Here is a 20,032-nt window from a genome sequence, read left to right as displayed (position 1 = left end):
AAGTCAAGTATTTGCCGATAGGTTTTACCAGTATCAATTCCAGTTCTATTGTGTCTTACAAAAACAGTGCACCAGAAACACATTGTTCGATTTGTTTCAGTATGTCACCATTTTCTTAGAAAGCATCCTTGATGCTTGTTGAAAATGTCTTAGCATTCTCATGATACACCAACCGGCACTGTGCTGAACATCCTTCCCACCAGGCAGCAATACCTGGAAGCTAAGTTCTTAGGAATGAGATTTCCAGGATAAAAGGAATGTGTGTGTAGAATGTGATAATAATTTTCCTTCTCAAAGATGAGCTTTGTAAAGTCCTCTGATGTCCTGACAGCACTCTGCCTTCCCCAGGGCCTTCCCCTGAGTTATCAGGTCCTGAGTTATCAAACTGGAAGTGGAAAAGGATGGTGATGCCATTTAATGCAGGGTTCTGTCTATGATACAGATGGGTGGGGCTGCTTTCCCATGGCTGAATCGCCTGCTTCCCGCTTTCTGTGCTTGATTATGTAGGCCCTTTGTCTGATTTTCAAACAGGCTTTTGAAACCTTATTCTTCCTGATTTTTGTCCCAAAGGAATCAGACCTTTGTCTGTCTTTGCATATTCTCCACGTACTTTCACGGGAATGTGTTTGCTGTAGATTGGGGTGACCTGTTCTCATGGTCATTTCTGGTCATCGATGCTTGGGAATCAGTTTAGGCTACTCCGGCCTGGATGTCTCTCACTTCATTTGCTGTGATATTTAAGTACTCTTCTTAAATGTCCAGGGATTCCCTCTTCCACCTTCCATTTCTCCTTTGGGTTTTAATTATCAGGAACACTTGACAAGCAGAGGGGTAGGGGTTGGGGGGCCAGGTGGTGACCTGGAGCCATCCTGCTGAGTGCCTGCCTGATGCTTGTGCTATGCTCTCTGTTTTGGACATGGGATGCAGCAGCCCAGCAAGGAGAAGTTCACTGTGTATCTTGACAGGACCACGATTGCATCTCAAGCCACAGTAGGATGAAGGGATGAGTGCAGGACAACCATTGCTCCCATCCCTGAGCTGAGGCACACACCGTGTTCTGATGTGGCCCTAGAACAATGGCCAAGCTATTTGGCACATCACCACCATCACGTGTGTTGGAGCTTCCCAGAACGCCTTGTTCTTGGTCTGGATAGGCAGAAAATCAACACTTTTTCTGGTGCCTTTGGTGTCAGGACCTTGGAGGGCCATTCAAAGAAACCCGGGAAGATGCAATCGTTCCCCCAGCTTTGTTTTCTTTGTTCGAGCTCCAAGCTGAAGGCCTTCTACTCTGCTCCCATGAATAATCAGACTGGATGAAGTTTTAGGTTGCACTTGATGGTTTCCCAGCACCATTTAATACTCCCGGCAGAACCCAATACTCAAGAAAGCTCAAAGGTGGCAGCGATCAGGTATGAGGGGCCAGTCTTTTCTTCACTGGCATCTTAACCAATGTATGATGACTCTGAGCTGTAAGCGGCAGCCACCATGGAAGAGTTGCTGCAGAGACTGGGGTTGCCAAGGCGAGCATCCTGCATGCAGCTCTTCCTGTCTCTGGGTGTAAGAACACAACTCTGCTGCTCTTAGGCTTTGCTGAAGTCTTCTGCTGTGTTCAAGTCAAAGGCTGAGTCTATGGACCCCCTGAGTGTGGTGGGTTAAATATGACTCTACCAGGCTTTTTCTCTTAGGCCACCAAGCAGCTCCCAAATCCTGACACAGAGACTTTATTAGTTTTGACTGCTCGGCCTCGCTTAGGCTCACTACTCAACAGCCCTTTTTGAGCCACCATCCTCCTAGCGTAACTTAAATTAACCTGTTTATCTACCTTTTGCGTTGGACTTTTTGCCTTTGTTTCCTCCTGTATGTCTTACTTTCTTTCACTGCTTCCTTTGTCTGTCTGTCTGGCGGCTGCCTGGCTTCTGGCCCCTGCATCTCCCTCATTCAGCCTTTCTTCTTCTCTGTTCTTTTTCCAACTGAGCCCAGATTTCTCCTCTTCCTTTTTCTCTCTGCCTGTCAGCCCCGCCTGTCCTTTCTCTGTCTGACTATTGGCCATTCAGCTTTTTATTAGACCAATCAGGTGCCTTAGGCAGGCAAGGTGAAACAGATGCAATTCATTTTTTGATAATTAAACAGATGCAGCATAAACAAATGTAACTCATCTTTGCCTAGTTAAATATTCCACAACATGACTGTATTCTGTGACATGCTGGCCACTGAGAATATGATTTGGTTTTCCTCCCTCTGAATCTGATTTAACCTTTTTGACCCACGTGATGACTGGTAGACTATCACCCCCCCTACAATGGTGGTGTTGGTGGTCTAGGTCCAGCCTGGGGGCCTCCAGGTTTGTTTTGTTTGTTTGCTTTTTTGGCTTCTTATTCAAGGAATTGAAGCAAATGCTTAAACAGATGGCAAAAGTAGCACTGAAACTTTGTTACGGTGGACCACATGAGTGAGGGGACTCAAGTAGTGTGACAATTGTTGGGGCCTTCTTTTCTGGGGTTCAAGGGGAGCGAGAGTTCGGTTGCTAAGGGGTGTATTATGGTGGTTCTCTATTTTGACAGATGGTCTTAGATTATGCAAACCTCTGCTCGATACACCTGTCTTTTTCCATCATCATGCATCTGATTTTAATAATATGTACATCCAATCATGCCTAAGCATAAGATAAATAGGCACGAGTCAAATCACAGATTCTCCTAAAAGTTCTCTCAGATAACAGTTTGTCTTATACGTACATCTGGAACCAGTCTAGGCCAGATTGGCTCATTGTCTTTCGTTCCCATGTTTGTTTTAGAATGTTTTGAATAGAAATGGGACATTACTAAGGAGCTGCCAAGGGGAGCAGCTTACTTCCATTGTTAAAATCAGATAAACATATAGCTCAGTGCAGGTGTAGATGAGTGCAGGTGGGGTCCTGGGTTGTTAAGGGGTTGCTAGGCATATTGTTCACAGAGAGGTGTGTGTATTAGGCACAGGTAAGGGTGTAAGACTGCCAGATGCATTGTTAGGAGGAAGGTGTGCAAAGCCCAAGGCAAGTATAGCCCCAGGCAGCTGTCCTCATATTTGCCCATCTCAGTGCTAGGTGCTTTTTACTGCCGAAGATTGCATGACTTCTGCCCATTAACTGGTAATCCTAAGGCCACCATGAAGGGGACACCTCCTTCAGGCAGTCCATTTGATGGCCCTAGCTGATCTCACCCTGACAGCCATGTTCACAGGGCACTGAGCACCTGTGTGAAGTTACATCATGTTTCCCACAGCTAGCCCATGTACAGGCTGAATACTGAGTGACTTTGTCAATGCCATGTGAGGTGCAAACATCACTTGGACAGCTGTGTCTAAATGACCCGGCAGGACTGGCGAGATGGCTCAAAGGGTAAACAACAACAACAACAAAAAACACTTGCTGTGTAAGGCTGGAAAGCGGAGCTGGAAGTCTGGATCCCACAAGATGGCAGGAGAGAACCAAGCCCTGAGGAACTGTGTCTCCAGACTCCCCTGTGCTTGCTGCGGGGACATGCGTGCAGCTGGTCACGCACACACAAATATGATGACTTCTAAACTACCACGATTTACAGCAAATCACTTTAGATCCCTGATTCTGGGATAGTCTGTCACGTGGCAATCAGTGATGGCTCCGTGTAAGCTCGTGTATTTCTAGGTTGGTCAAATATGAGCAGATAAGACAGGAGGGCCCAAGTTGGCAGGGATGGAATGGGCAAGGGCAGCAGCAGGACGGTGGGTAGAGGGGGTGGCTCCCAGCCACCGTCAGTCTTTCAATTTGGTTTCTGCATATTTTCCCCTTGGAGTCAGTCTAGGGATTGGAATACTCTGTCATTCAAGAACTTACAGCATGGGGTATGCAGCAGCAGGCTTTCAGAACAAGGTGTTCCTTTGTTGTAATAATTCCCTGTGAGAATTTTACAAGGAACTAAGCTTTTCATCTCCATGTAAAAGCTCCGGCTGGTATTGGGCCATATTATTAACTAAGGATTAAAATAGCCCTGCATTTTCTGAGCTTAATTCATATAAGGAAAAAAAATGTCAAGGGACATTTTATTTGTTTACTTACTTTTCATGACTTGATTTTACTTGCTGTGACAAGGAACACCGACATCACTAAGCATTTGAAAGCCGAAAGCTATGTGGTTAGTCAATTAAGCTATGTGGGTCAACTCCTTGATCTCTCTAATAATAAATTAATTGTTACAACAATTGACAAGAATAAAAACTATGCACAGTTTAGGCTACGTTTAGGGCTAGGGGACTGTTTGAAAAGGTAGCGTCTGAGTTTCATAGTCTTGACCTCTAAAGTGTATCTGGGAGTGGGTGAGGGTGGTGAACAGAGCCATTTCTGAGTTAAATGGGGAGGGGACTTTTCTCCTACTAGAGCAGAATTCCCAAGGAACCCGCAGACACAGTTGATCCAGGGTGAACAGACAATGCACCCGGCTCCCCCACAGGGCCAGCTCACTTTGCAGATTTTCATTTGAGAGGGGGGGAAAAACACTACATTTTATTTTTGCTAAAATAAGCCTTGCTTCACTTAAGACAGTTTTCCCCTTTGTGGTCTTAAGAGAAGTGTGACCCATATTTGTGTGGTGGGATCGTGAGACAGGGTAATGAACAGTACCGAGGGAGGGCGTGGACTTGAGGCCACCACAGCTTTTCTTTTCCTTTTCACTCTGCAAGGAACCTCATCTCTGCCTCAAGTTTGGGGCTTTTTGCTGTCCTTGCTGGGGCAGATAAGGGACAGAGGGACACAGAGCCAACCGGGTGGCTTCTTTTGCAGTTAGTGAAGGTCCCAATCCCTAAGGAAGCCAGAGACTTTCCAAGGTGTCTGCAGGCACCTTTTTGTGTCATGCCAGTCTCTGCCCTCTCTTTCTCAACTTCAGGGTGGTCTACTGTGGTCACCCCGGTGGCCCCTCCCTCCCTCCCTCCTCCTCCTCCTTTTTTTTGGGGGGGGACATAGTTTCTCTGTGTAACAGCCCTAGCTGTCCTAGAGCTAGCTCTGTAGAACATGCTGGCTTTGAACTCAGAGATCTGGCTGCCTCTGCTTCCTAAGTGCTGGCACTAAAGGCGTGTGCAATCACCCTCAACCTCTTTCTTTCTGTCCTCCTCCTCCTCCTCCTCCTCCTCCTCTTCCTTCCTTTTCTTAGTTTTTCAAGATAGGGTTTCTCAGTGTAGCCTTAGCTGTCCTGGCACTCCCTCTGTAGACCAGGTTGGCCTTGAACTCACAGAGATCCGCCTGCCTCTGCCTCCCGAGTGCTGGGATTAAAGGCATGCGCCACCACCCATGAGTCTTTGTGTGGTTTGCTCCATGCCTGTGCTTCAGGGAATGATGTCAAGCTGATCCCAGGTTGGGGAACCCTGAAACAGGGTTAACCCCTCTCCTCCTCTATTCCCAAGTATGGGGTGGGGATGGAGGACCTGCCAAAGAAAGCATGTGACATCGAGAAGACTTCCTTCTAGCTCAGCCAGTGTGTTGGCCTTGGCCGGCCGGTTGTGTTTCTCCCTTTAGCAAGCAGCTGATCCCGCTGGGCCTTGGGCCAGCGCCCTTCTCCTTGTGTCGGTCAAGCCAGGCTGAAGTTGGAAATGGGGAGGATAAAGCTTCCAGATAATTCTGTATTGTCTGAAGTATCCTGAAATGCTCCATTTGAACTGTCAACACCTACAGAGTGGCGCTGTCTTGGCTGACGAAGAACTTTGAAGTTTTGTGTATTAATCATCCTGACCCAGAGCCCTTGACTGTAGAAAGATTTAACTGTTACAAGATGTCAAGTGACACTGGACCATTAAAAGTGGAAGAACACTGCTTTGGGACAGAGTTCTAACAACATTTTTGTGGTTCCCCCCTTCTCTAAATACTACACGATTTTGTAAAAGTCATGACTAATTTTCTGCCTTGAAAGTTCACCCTCACCTTCTGGTTCACTCACCATCACCTTCTGGTTCACTCTGCACGACGTGACCCCACAGCCACCTCATTAACCACTGTCCCTTCTCACCAGCAGAACCACAGCCTGGTTTGCTCCTAAAGCTGGTGAAGCCTGGCATTTTGGTTTAGCCAAACAGGCTTATTTTATAGTCTCCAAGTGTCAGCAGACAGGAGGAGGCTGACACAGCCTGGGGTTCTGAAATATGGAGCTTTAGATAGACTAAATAACCCTGGAACCGAGGCCCACTGCCTGTGATGTCACCAGGCTTGGGGTCCCACTGTGACTCATGCTGTCACCTATGTTTTCTTCATAATCATTTTGTTAGCGCTCAGAGTTGTTCATTTGTTTTTGCTTTTTATTTTGTTTTGTTTTTATTCTTGTCAAAGTTCTTCCATTAAGGAAGACAACTTCAAGACAAACTAATTACCCAACTGACGTGACATAGCTCTTGTTCTAGTTATTAAAATGAAGCAAAACCTGTCAAGGACCACGCCACTCATGAGCCCCATTAAGAACTTCAATCCAAGGAGCAAATGAGCAAATTACGCCCTGTGCTGCTGTGCCAAGGTGATGAAATTATTCTGTGACCGTCCTTCAGAGTTCCAGTGACTAGCTGCAGTCATTAGTACATGGTCTCAAAATGCCCCAGCAGTTTGGACAGAGATCTGGCAAGTGTGTCTTTAGAAAATGGAGTTTATGAAGAAGGGCCAAGAGTGTTCACCTGGCTATCCCACCCCCCAGCACCTGTGAAGGGGCGTTGCCTGTAAGAAGGTGTAGAAGATGTCACATGCTTTCTTTGGCAGGTCATCTTGGTGAATGCTCCTCTCACAGGAACATTATTAGCACCTTCTTCGAGTTGTCCCTGTGCAAAGTTACCACCCTAAAACATCATTTACTGTCTACGTAGTCCTCTAGATTCAGGCTTGCGAACCAGGTTATGGGAATATGTTTTAGGAAAAATCTTCCGAATCTCCCAGATTTTGTCATGTAGGTGATCATCGCCTCCTACACAAACTGTGGACCACAGAGCACTGGTTTCTACAGTCTTTGCATGTTAAAAAGAAAGCATTCCTAAACCCACAGGGCCCCAGATCCCTGTCACATGTAACTCCCCTTAAGAGCCCCGAAGAGACTTCTGACTTACTGAGGAGCAAAAGTTGCTGTAGAATCACCAGTTCCCAGTGGCAAAGAACTTCATACATTGGCCACTGAAATCAACCTTACACCTTTGAGGCCCTTGGACCTTTCCCCTCTGTTAATAAGAAGTCCCAGGTCCTTTGTCTCTCTAGCACTTACAAATCTCACAGAGGAAAATGGAGAGAGAGCAGGTGTTCTGCCCACCTCAAGTGCCCTAAGCTATTCATGTCTGAAGAACTTTGTGAATGATCAGGGAAATTCTGAACAAATTGAGAAGCTGCATTTGAAGACACTGAAGGTTTCTGACACATGGTATGTCCTGCCCAGCATATGGCTGTCCGTCTGCGATGCTTGCTTTGCTCCTCCCTGTCTCCACCCTCCAATTCCAATTAGAACTGAGAAATAATGAACAAATCTAGAATTGTTATTTTCCTAACAAACTGTCCATGATCCACCTGCTGGTCTGAAGTTAAGATGCACTTTTAATGGTACACTGTAAGGGCCCGGGTATGTGTGGAATGGGGTGTGCAAGAGAGAAAGACAATGTCCCCATAATAGCTTTCAGTAGAATATTCAACGGTTGGGTGGGGAGGACATTTTGTTCTAGTTTTTCTAGACTTTTTATATTTATTATTTTCTTTCTCCCCATGTATCTGTGGTATAAATGCATATTCATGTGTGTGTGTGTGTGTCCTTGCCCATGGTGCCATGTGTGTGTGTGTGTGTGTGTCCTTGCCCATGGTGCCATGTGTGTGTGTGTGTGTGTGTCTTTGCCCATGGTGCCATGTGTGTGTGTGTGTGTGTGTGTGTGTGTGTGTGTGTGTGTGTCTTTGCCCATGGTGCCATGTGTGTGGATGTGTGTCCTTGCCCATGGTTCCATGTGTGTGGTGTGTGTCCTTGCCCATGGTGCCATGTGTGTGGGTGTGTCTTTGCCCATGGTTCCATGTGTGGGTGTGTGTCCTTGCCCATGGTTCCATGTGTGTGGTGTGTGTCCTTGCCCATGGTCCATGTGTGTGTGTGTCCTTGCCCATGGTTCCATGTGTGTGGTGTGTGCCCTTGCCCATAGTGCCATGTGTGGTGTGTGTGTCCTTGCCCATGGTTCCATGTGTGTGGTGTGTGTCCTTGCCCATGGTGCCATGTGTGGTGTGTGTGTCCTTGTCCATGGTTCCATGTGTGGGTGTGTGTCCTTGCACATGGTTCCATGTGTGGGTGTGTGCCCTTGCCCATGGTTCCATGTGTGGTGTGTGTCCTTGCCCATGGTTCCATGTGTGTGGTGTGTGCCCTTGCCCATGGTGCCATGTGTGGTGTGTGTGTCCTTGCCCATGGTTCCATGTGTGTGGTGTGTGTCCTTGCCCATGGTGCCATGTGTGTTGTGTGTGTCCTTGTCCATGGTGTCATGTGTGGGTGTGTGTCCTTGCCCATAGTGTCATGTGTGTGTGTGTGTGTGTGTCCTTGCCCATGGTTTCATGTGTGGGTGTGTGGTCCTTGCCCATGGTGCTATGTGTGGTGTATGTGTCCTTGCCCATGGTTCCATATGTGGGTGTGTGCCCTTGCCCATGGTTCCATCTGTGGTGTGTGCCCTTGTCCATGGTTCCATCTGTGGTGTGTGCCCTTGTCCATGGTTCCATGTGTGTGGTGTGTGCCCTTGTCCATGGTTCCATGTGTGGATGTGTGTCCTTGTCCATGGTGTCATGTGTGGTGTGTATCCTTGCCCATGGTGTCATGTGTGGTGTGTGTCCTTGCCCATGGTGTCATGTGTGGTGTGTGTCCTTGCCCATGGTGCTGTGTGTGGAGGCTGGAGGCGGTCATCAGCTGTTTCCCTCTATTGCTTTCCACCTTATGCTGTAAGAAGTGTATGTGCTCACTGAACTAGGAACCCACTGATTCGGCTGGCCACCAAGCCCCAAGGACCCTCTCACCTCTGTCCCCAGCCCTGGGGTGTATGTGAGAATTCCCGGCTTTTCATATGGCTGCTGGGGACCTGAACTCAGGTCTCCATGCTCACACAGTAAGCACTTTACTGACTGATTTGTGTCCCCAGCCATAAAGTTTATTGCTCAACACTGAAATCCTATGTAGAAGGAACCTTCCCCAAGTTCTAGGGACATCTGGTTGATTAAGGTGTCTTAAGAGGTTAAATCCTGGTTACATTTCAGTCAGGACTATTTCCTGGGGGCTATGGTGAGTGGAGAGATACACGTGTAAATATATCTTATCTCCACTAGGGGGCACTGATGCCCTCCCAAAGCTGTCCCTGTGGCTGGGTCTCAGCGGGCAGGCTGTGAATCCAGCTACAAATCTTCATTGTTCCAGAGGTGGAGGGCAAAGAGGTCTCCTGTGTTGACACCAGAACAGTTTTGGGATTTCTGGCGCTTGCACAGAAGTTCTGGCCTCTCAGCTTAGGACAAAGGAAGCTCGCTGACCATCCTTGGCGCCTGTGCCATTACACAAATCCCTGGAGTGGCTCCCGAAGGAAGTTTCTAGAAATGGGCTAAGCTGTGCCACAGGTTGTCCCTCTTTCTGACTTACTGTAGCTCGCCTGCCAGACTGTCGCAGGCAAATGTTTGGATTTCTGATTGGAAGTTCAGCAGTAGAGGCTTTCTGGTTCCAGTGTAACAGATTGCCCCAGTCTAGAAAGCTTGGGCAAGCCTGGGTTGTTACCTTATGGCTTTGCTGGGCCGAGCATGATGGCCTCTCGCTGGCATCTGGAGGGCTGGTTTCTTCGGAGGCTCTAGGGGACAGTCCACATCCTTTCTCCTGGAGGCCACCTGCTCTCCTGGATTTGTGATCCCCTCCTTTGACATTATCAGAACGAATAATTTCATCTCTGATTGTCCCTCTCCAGTGTAAACTTTCCTCACTGCAGCTAGGAGAAGGGTGTACTTTCAGGAACTGCCACGATTGGGTTAGACCATCTTAATGATACAGGGTAACACCTGTGTCTCAAAATTCATCACATGGGTAGCATTCGCACAGACCTTTCTGCCTAGTGAGGCAATGGGCTCAGGGTGCTGTGAATTAGGGTGCTGGTGCCTTTAAAGGGTCATTTTTTTCCCCTCTCTATTGCATCAGTACGTAATCTTCAAGCTGGTTTCCCTCCTTTTTGTCATTGTCAGTCAATCGTAGAGAGAGTGGTGGTCAAGAGTAGGCCTGCTTGGGAAGCCAGGTGGGGAGTATTTCCCAAGCTTCTCATGAAATTGAGCATGGCAATGGGTGCTTCCTCAGAGAGAAAATGGTAAAGGTAGTCACAGTGTTAAGGAGTGACTTGGTTTAGTACCCAGCACTTCCCCCGATTCTACTGAAAACTCTTTGTGGTCAGTGGGGCAATGGCTCTACCTGCTTTAAAAAAAACTTCAGATGCAAACTCCTTGGCTGGCCACATGAAGCATGCGGCATGGGGCTGTGGTGGCCTGGAATGGGGCAGACTCCATGGGTATTCCTTCGGAGACCTTGTCCCTGCCTGCCCTGTTGGAAACAGAGAGAGGACAAAAGCCACAGCTCACAGATTTTGTAGGTGCCCCTCCTTTTTGTTTGGGATGGCATCCCTGCGGGGTGTGGCTACTCCCTGTTAATCAAGCAGGGCTTTTTGCACTCCAGGGATGAGGGTGGAGTTACAAAGTCAACCTCATTGCCCTTTTCTCGGTGAGAAGAGGTGTTATATCGTTTATGAGCTCCAAAGGTGCCGCCACCCACTGTTTTGGCACACAAGATGGCACAACCAGAGCCCCAGCCCTGCTCCATCTCCCTTCCAACCACAGCTGCTTCTGATACGCACTCTCTTATTGTCACTGTGATTCTTGCAAGCCATCCTTGTACAACAGGGATGAGGGAAACAATCCCAGAAAGCATCACCCAGCTCTGGAAAGGCTCCGATGAAGGAAGAGGAAGGGCAGGAATCTTTCCCATTTGCCTAAGCATGAGATGATCTGGATACACACTAGCCGGGCCCTTTCATTCAAATCCTGCTGTGTGGCCCTGGGCAGGTCCCTTTGTCTGTCTGTGTCTTAACTTTCTCACCTGTAAACGGAGATAGTTCAAGTACATACATCCTTGTTAGGATCGGTTGTAGTAATTTAAGTAACATGTTTCAAACAGTAAGCAGGACAGAATAAATGCTGTGTATGTCTAAGTCACTCTTAGGATCATGGTCACTGATCATCGTCACCATTGATATTTCACAGTGTGACTGCTTAGTTCATGATCCCACCTGTAAAAGACAGGGTGGCTGTGGGCTTCTCAGGGCCTCAGGCCTATTGCTTGGAGGAGGTGACTGTAGCTATGGAGTGGAGGTGGGAGCTGGAACCCAAGGGAACCTGTGTGGCTGACTCAGGTCTTTTGAGCCTCAGAGGAGAAGCTTCACTAGGACCAGCTGCCAACAGTGTGGGGGACTCCTTCCTCCTGCCAGCTTTCCCTGCTCAGTCTGGTTTGAATTCAGGGAGCCCCCTGGAGGATGGAAGAGAAACGGACGCCTTTGTTGAGAGAGACTTGGGGCTTTGAGAGCCAGGAGGGACTTGTTCCCAGCCCGCCTGTACAGTGTCTGTTGGTCAGGTGTGTCTGTTATGTTCTGCACTGTGCTGTGCTGGGGGTGTCCACCACCTGATGCCTTGCTTTGTCGGTCCAGCTCAGCGGAAGTCAGGCCCAGAGCAGGGTGTGGATGCATGGAGAGCTGATTTGGGGTTAGATCTGGGCAGGCTTGGGCTGCCTCCTCCCTGTACCCCCATAGGTCTCACCCATTTGTCTGCTCAGTCTCCGTGGAAGCCAATGGGTCCTCGCTGTGGGGTCTGGGGCCACCTCCTCAGCATTCATTGTCAGCGGTGGAATCTGCTGTGCCCTCCCCTGTAGGTATTCTCTGGTAGGGGTGTGTCGGACTGCTTCTGGGTGACCTAGGAGGACTTTAGTAACATCTGCCCAGGTATTAGGGTGAAGAGCCATCCTGGAACTTACACTATTGAGAGACTCAGGTGGTCCTGGGCAAACCAGGCGAGCTGACCCCTGCTTGGGTGCCCTAGAACTAACCCAAGTCAGAAAGGAGACGAGCCTTTTAGGAGCATAGTGTCAAGTCTTCCCTTGGGCTCATCAGCCCTGCCACGGTCAAGGTGTGCACAGCTCACCTCAATGGACACTTTCTTAAAAGGTCAGGGTGGCTCTCTGACTTGAGTGCCAGCCCAGAGTCTTGCCTCTTTGCTTCCTGGCTGAAGATTTATTTACTTTTTCTACTAAAGACATTTGAATTTTTCCTCAGAGTAGGTATGGGATGGGTGACTTGTTGAGAGAGAAAAGAATCCGTTTCCCTAAGAAGGACATGGGCTGGCATGAAAATCACACTAATTGAGGCTTGTTAAGAAGTAGTCTAAATTCCATAATTGTCTGTTCTGATGGGCTCAGGTTTGGGAAAGTAGCGATGCTGCTGCTGATAATATGACAATAATAGCTCCCTTTATTGGGCCCCCAAGATGTTTAAGCATATCAGTAATTTTATCCCTGCCCGCTGCACCCCCCCCCCCGTGTGTGTACCCACTGTACCTCAGGTGCTGCCCACCTTGTTTTTTCAGACAGGATTTCTCATTGGCCTGGAACTTTCCAAGTAGGCTGTCTGGCCTGCCAGGGAGTCCCAGGGACCTTTTTGTCTCCATTCCACGGCACTGGGATTACAAGCATGTGCCATCATGCCTGGCTTTTAAAATTTTAATGCAGGGTCTAGAGAACCAAGCTGTGGTCCCCGTGCTTTCAAAGCAAGCACTTTACACACTGAACCATGAGCGCAGAGCAAATCTTTGTTTTTAGAAAGGAGAAAACAACTCCAGGAGTGCAAATGAGCTGACCACGGCTCGCAGGCAGTGGGGCTAAAGTCTTTGCTTTCCACTGCCTCATTAACTCTTCCCATCCCTTCTGATCACATTTTAAAGAAACTTGGTGTTGCTTAGAAATGGAGACGTCAGGCTCAGTGAGTAAAGGACATGATTGCTCTGCAAGCATGAGGACCCAAGTTCAGATCCCCAGCGTCCATGTAAAAACATGGTGCCCTAGCGCACATCTGGGACATCAGCGCTGTGGGATGGAGACAGATAGACAGATCCTAGGGGCTCAGTCAGCGAGAGACTCTGTCTCAAGAGACTAAAGAGGGAGAGCCAGTGAGGAAGACATCCAGTGTCACTTTCTGACTATCACACACATGCTTGCATGGGCAAGCACACAAGCACACCTGTGCGCGCGCACACACACACACACACACACACACACACACACACACACACACACCACGAGGGAAAGGGAGGGAGTAAATTAGAAATAAGTAAAGTTGGATCCTGAAGAGGATTGCAATTTTTTTCAGAATCATAGAAACTCAAGATGCCTCAGATTCCAACACTAGGCCATCACCATCCACCAGGAGGCTTGGGGCTGAGATGGCTTGGGGCTGAGATGGCTTCGGGACGATGCTTTTGACTGTCACTCGGGCCTCTTGCTGCCTTCCTTTTCTACTTCCTATTCTCTTTCTTTGTGGTAGATGTGACTCAGCATGTCACATTTCTTTGCAGTGGCCATTACACAGGCCCAGAAACTCATAGCTATTGACACAACAGAAGGAGCAGGGTGCTCCCATGGGGTCTTACTGGAGGGGCACTGGTCCAATAAAGTCACTGCAAGTAGTGTCCCAGTCACTGTTTGAAGATTCCTCTTTGCTGGCAACTGCTAGTGCCTGTGAGAATGACCACACAGGGACAGATAGGGTCCCTGGCTCTCGGTACTCGCTGAGGCTTAGAGAACTCGGTCCTCCCTGAAAGGCCCAGCGGGACAGTCCCCATGTATCCTGAAAGGTCCCCACCCAGGAATGGGGCCATTTGCTTGGTTTTAATGTTCCACAGAGAAGACATACAGTAGGGTTCAGGGTGGATTCTTGCCCATGTGCTCGTCTCTTTTGACCTCAGGAGTGATGCTATCCTCCATGTTCTGATGTAGCAAGAAGGCCCCCAGCAGGGGCTGGCACTGGACTTGTCAGCCTCCGGGGCTATGAGTAATGAAGGTGTTGACATTATTCATTACCCAGCCTCTGGGGTTTCATGACAGCGGCAGTTCCAGCTGGCTCTTCTCTACCTCATTCCGCTCTGGGAGGACTCTGATCACCATGCCAACCTTCCTTCTGATGTGTATATCTTCTGAGCACCCACCGTCTCTACTTAGCCTAAAGTCTCCTTCAACCCTGGGAACAATGTCCATCACTTCTTATTATCTCTCTTCAGAGCCTTGCAAAGCAGCCAGATTTATTCTCTGATTCCTCCACCCCACTCTGAGTCCCTTAACTCCTGTGGGGACCAGGAGACTTCCTGTGCCCGGGACATGTGTGTCTCCTCTCTCCTCATTTGGCATCCGGGCATCACAAAAATGCAGACAGCAAATCACTGCTTTCTCGTCTCTCCTCAACACCCGGCATTGTTTTTCATTGTATTTGCTAAGGGTAGAAAAAAATGTGCTTATATTACAGAATATGCTTGCCATTTAGACTTACATAGAGATTTCTAGAAAGAAGGTAGAACCAAGAAGTTGGGAAAGTAAGCTGGTGGGGTATATGTATAGTTGTAGGTTTCCTGACCTGGCAGCTCCTGTCACCCATGAGGCCCCAAATAACACATGGACACTATATTAATCATAAAATGGTGGCTGATGACTAGGGCTTCTTATTGGCTAGCTCTGTCTTAATTATTAACCCATTTCTATCAATCTATGTATTACCACGTGGCTGTGGCTTACCCGGTAATGCCCCGGCACGTTGTTACTCCTTTGGCAGCATGGGGACTCTGTGGCAGACTGCCTCCCTTTCCCAGAATCCTCCTCATCCTCGGCCCACCTCTTTTCCTGTCTCATTGGCCACAGTGTTTTATTCATCAGCCAATAAGAGGAGCATGTACAGAAGGAATTTGCCCATCATTTATGGTCTTTTGTGTGTGAAAGAGTGAGAGGGTGGGATAACAAGGAGCCACCAAGAATGCTTGAGGGTTGTCACTCTGTGAGACCAGCACTGAGATGTCTACGAGGTCCCCTGAAAGCAGTAGCTGCAGTCACCACGGTGGACAGAGGCTGCTACCTCTTCTTCTAGGGCAGTGGTTCTCAACTGTGGGCCACACCCCTTTGGGGGTCGCATCTCAGACATCTACATTATGATTCATAACAGTGGCAACATTACAGTTAGGAAGTAGCAACGGAACAGTTTTATGGTTGGGGGTCAGCACAGCACAAGGAACCCAGCTAAAGGCTGGAAGCGTTAGGAAGGTTGAGAACCATTGCTCTAGGGCATCAGCATGGTCATTTGGTCAAAGGGAAAAGCCTCACAGGTAGCAAACAATTCCTTCCACAAATTCGGGGTAAGAAAGTGTGGCAGATGAGTAAGGCAGGCTCTGGTTTTTGGAGGTCCTGGGGCACAGACGATCCATTCACTCTGAGACCTGCCATCTAAGTGCCCCCCTCCCCCCAAAGTGCAACATTTCAGGGTCTGAGGCTTTGCTGAAGATGAAAAAAAAAAAAAAAACCAAAACAAAACACTCCAATTTCTCAAGCTACTTAATTTGATTTAATCAGAAACGAGGACCTACAAAAACTTCCCCTGCAGGCTGAGAACCCTGCTGAGAAATCTCAGCCCAGAGTGCAATTAGCCAGAGAGAATTACCAACATTGGGAAATAAAACCCATTTTGTAGAGCCTCCCAATTATGGGGACAGTGTCAGTTATTCACTCGAATATATATGTATTTATCCCATCATCTTGCCGGGTTAATGATACGAGCAAGGCGATACACTCCCATTATTGCTCAATAATGGACCATGGAGATGGCGTATCTCCGCCTTTATTTTTGCTGGCACATCCTAGCACTGAAGCACATTAAAGTAATAAAATTAAGCAAGGCGTCCCTGTCCCTCCCACCATGTTCCCGTAACCCCCTCATTTACAGCAGACTGCGCTAGAAAGAAAGGTTTAGAGCAATTTAAGATGAGGCAATGCGGGATATGTAAATCCTGTTTTATTGGCAGTTGGGGCAGCTCGCTAAGATGCTAAGATGCCCAGCAGCCTTCAGTTTATGGGCTCCTCTGGGTTGGGGTAATTCCATGTCAAGGCCACATGGGGCATCATGGGTAGTTAAACATTTCTTCATTGTTTTTACACCATGAGTTTTGTGGCTGTCAGGACCATTCTCTCACCTGTAGACAGGCTGTTGTTTTGTTAGCTGCAAATCTGTTACGGAGCCTGCTAAGCTTGAGGTGTGTGTGTGTGTGTGTGTGTGTGTGTGTGTGTGTGTGTACATGCATGTGTAAGTATGCAAGTATGCACATGTGTGAGCGTCCATGGAAGCCAAAGGTTGGCATTGGTGTCTGTTTTGGCTGCTCTCCACCTTATTTTTTCCAAGCAGGAGCTCTCGTCCCTGGAGCTTGCCCCGAGCTCCGGAGATCTCTGTGTCTCCATCTCCTTGGAGTGGGATTGCAAGCACGGGCCACAGTGGCTTCCTTTTACATGGGCCCTCATGCATGCATAGCAAGCGTCCAGTGCCGAACTATCTCTATGATTTAAACCCAGAGTTTTTATGGCGTTGAATGACAAAAGCAATACTTATATGTTTTGGAAATATGCTGTCCTTTGACCCCTATTTTCATCAAAGGCAGAAGCTGCCAGGATTGGGAAAGTGGCGAGGACAATTTTGAGGGCAAACATGGGTGTGAGTTTGGGAACATCAGATAGAGCAGGGCAGATCCGCCTGTGTAATTCAGTTCTTCTCCAGATGCTGCTGCGGAGGCAGTGAGGCGCAGGGAGGCTTCATGGACAAGACACATTGTCCTGTGGCCTTCAGACACACTATATAACAGGAGAACTCAACAGGGGTTTGCCCCGTTCATGGTGAGCTATGACCATGGTGAGCAAGGAGAACCATCGCTCCACTCCATGGAACTTGTAGATGTTATTGTGCTCAACGGAGTTATTATAAAAACAAGAGGCTCAAAAGCCGTCGAGCAAGTCAGGGCTGGCCAGAATGCACACCCCTGCGTTCTCCCTTCTCTTGTCCTCCTCTGCTGGGTCTGACTGTGCCCAAACCTGCAACAGGTAAGAGAATGTAGGACAGGCTTCCAGACACCAGGGGCTGGGGATTCTACACAGCTTGTCTATGCCACAGAGCAGACAGCAGGAGACCAGGGCAACAGGGTAGTGGGGTCCCTGCAGGCCTGCCCTCAGGTGGGTGAGGTAGGGCGGTGTTTCAGGGTCACATGGCATCGACCCTGTTGCATGTGACACAGGTCGCAGGCCTGTGTCACAACTGTTGTGTTTGTCAGCCACGGGGGCCATCATGTCACCGACTCCACCTGGGGGAGCCCCCAGATCTTTGGCTTCTGATAGGCAGATGATCCATGTCAGCTGCAGGAAGGGAGGCCTGGGCTTGGGGGATACAGAACACAGACACGGGGCTTAGAAGACCCGAGATTCAGCAGGTCAGGGTCAGCGGGAGACTCCTCTGTGAGCTCAGTTTGAGTGGCTGGCCCTTTTAGAAATTGTCATCTTTTCTCCTCTTAACTCGTAGGAATATCCATTCATGGGTGTCTGCTCACCAATTTACCACTGATAACCCCTCCAGGTGACTCACCTCCAGAGTACTCTTTACTTTGTTTAGGTTCTTTTGGGAGTCATTTCCCTTTCTTTTCTTCACCATACGAATGGGCAGCCGACTTTCTGCCTCATGCCTTTCATATACACGGCCGTACCCTCCTCTCAATTTCCTTATAGGTGGCAGAAATAGACCTCATGGGTGGAATTCGGCTGTGCTTTGTCATTAAAGCACATGGTCGTGAATTCTGGGGCATGCATTGTTCTGTTTCCTGTTGCTATAACAGCATACCTGAGTTTGGAGAGAGAATAAAGATGAACTCACTGCCAGAGGCTCTCATACATGACATTGGCTTCTGCCCAGCTATGACGACAGTCCAATAGTGGACAGCATCCCAGGGCAGGGGTGCAGAAGTGATCACATACTAAGACGGGAAGGAAAGGCTGGGCATGGTGGTACATGCCTGTAATCCCAGCCCTGGGGAGGCAGAAGTGGCAAAACCAAGATTCAAAGTCATCTTCAGCCATGGATGCATCTGAGACCAGCCTGAGCAATACAAGGTTCTTTCTCAAAACAACCAAATAAAGAAACAACCAGACACAAGAAGCGGTTAGAGCCTGGCACTGCTCTTTTTTGTCTTTTAAAATAACATCTTACTTTCATGAGAATCACCCCCAGAGACCAGCCTGATACCTTCCCAGAGACAGTCCTCCAGGGCTTTGTTACCATCTACTAGGTCCTAGTTTTTTTTATACGTTTTTTAAAAATAAGATTTGTTTATTTTTATTTTATATGAACTATGTGCGTGCAGTGCCCATGAGGGCCAGTAGAGGGAGTCCGAACATCTGGAACTGGAGTTAAAGATGGTTGTGAACTGCCATGGGGGCGCTGGGAACTGAACCCAGGTCCTCTGTAAGGCCAGCCAGTATTCTTAACCACTGAGTCATCTCTGCAACCCCAATCCCCATTTTTCCATTGTGTGTGTGTGTGTGTGTGTGTGTGTGTGTGTGTGTGTGTGAGAGAGAGAGAGAGAGAAAGAGAGAGAGAGAGAGAGAGAGGAGAGACTGCGTATGTCTGTGTGTGACTGGTTGTGTGTATAAGCATCCGCTGGTACCATTTCTAACCTGTGTAGACTGAGTTAAATGACCTCAGAAGGCTATGTACAGTAACATGACTATCCATAAAAATTCATAATAGTTTGTGTGCTTGCACTGTGACTGCTGACATCTATCACTGTAAGAATAGGTCAGAGAAAGATCTCCTTTTTCTCCTCTCAGGCTGGTTACGATGGCGAGAGCATTGGAAACTGCCCATTTTCTCAGCGTCTCTTTATGATCCTCTGGCTAAAGGGTGTTATCTTCAATGTGACAACAGTGGACCTGAAAAGGTGAGATGAAGATTCTGTGTCATTGAAATAATTGGACATATGGTGGGCTGGAGAGATGGCTCAGAGGTTAAGAGTACTGACTGCTCTTCCAGAGGTCCTGAGTTCAATTCCCAGCCACCACATGGTGGATCACAACCATCTGTTATGAGATCTGGTGCCCTCTTCTGCTGTGCAGAATGTTGTATACATAATAAATAAAATCTTAAAAAAAGAAATAATTGGACATAATTCCCTCTACAAGCAACACACTCTTTCATGTATACAAGCATGTATACATACATATACAAACATGCACATATATGCTGCTAAGGACCATGAGCATATAATGAGGCTAATATAGGAGAGTTAACTCTCCCACCTCTGCAGCCAGAAAGGGGGTTGCAGAGGGTGAGCTCACCTATCATTTGTTAGTGTATTTCTTGGCTTTGATCTCCAGCAAGCCACTTTATTAATTCACGGACCACTTTCAAATTCTCGAGGGCTGTATCTCTTAAATGGTGAGGGCATGACTGAGCCTCGGCCATGACTCCAAATGCCAAGACTATCTACACAGATTGCTTTCCCCTCCTGTCCAGGAAGCCTGCGGACCTTCAGAATCTGGCTCCGGGGACGAACCCTCCTTTTATGACTTTTGACGGCGAAGTCAAGACGGACGTGAACAAGATTGAGGAGTTCTTAGAGGAGAAGTTAGTTCCCCCACGGTAGGCCTCCTAGAACTGATACAACTCTGCTTGTGCTTTTCTCGTTGGTCATGCACAGTACGCCAGAGGCAACAGCCGGATTAGACACCTTGAGTTAAGACGGACTCTGCTTCTGGTCTGATGTCATTCCTGTTGCTGTGATGGAAACACCCTGACAGAAGGCGACTGAGGGAGGACAAGGCCTATTTTCTCACAGTCCCGAGCGGCAGGCCATGATGGCGGGGTAGGGTGTCAGCCAGCCACATCACATTCACAGCCAAGAGCAGAGAAATGCATGCTGACACTGGCT

General features: G+C 48.2%; 1 protein-coding gene across 1 annotated transcript in view; it reads left to right on the top strand.

The window, feature by feature from the left end:
• The window catches only part of Clic6 (chloride intracellular channel 6), a 41,436-nt gene that overhangs the window by 9,061 nt on the left and 12,343 nt on the right, over positions 1 to 20,032 (top strand). The window contains exons 2-3 of the mRNA XM_027415621.2: positions 18,933 to 19,042; positions 19,618 to 19,743. Coding sequence (XP_027271422.1) covers positions 18,933 to 19,042; positions 19,618 to 19,743 — 236 coding nt within the window. The remainder of the gene's footprint in view (positions 1 to 18,932; positions 19,043 to 19,617; positions 19,744 to 20,032) is intronic.

This window comes from Cricetulus griseus, chromosome 4 (genome assembly GCF_003668045.3).
Source record: "Cricetulus griseus strain 17A/GY chromosome 4, alternate assembly CriGri-PICRH-1.0, whole genome shotgun sequence".
Taxonomy (NCBI): domain Eukaryota; kingdom Metazoa; phylum Chordata; class Mammalia; order Rodentia; family Cricetidae; genus Cricetulus; species Cricetulus griseus.
This window is presented reverse-complemented; position numbering and strand designations above follow the sequence as displayed.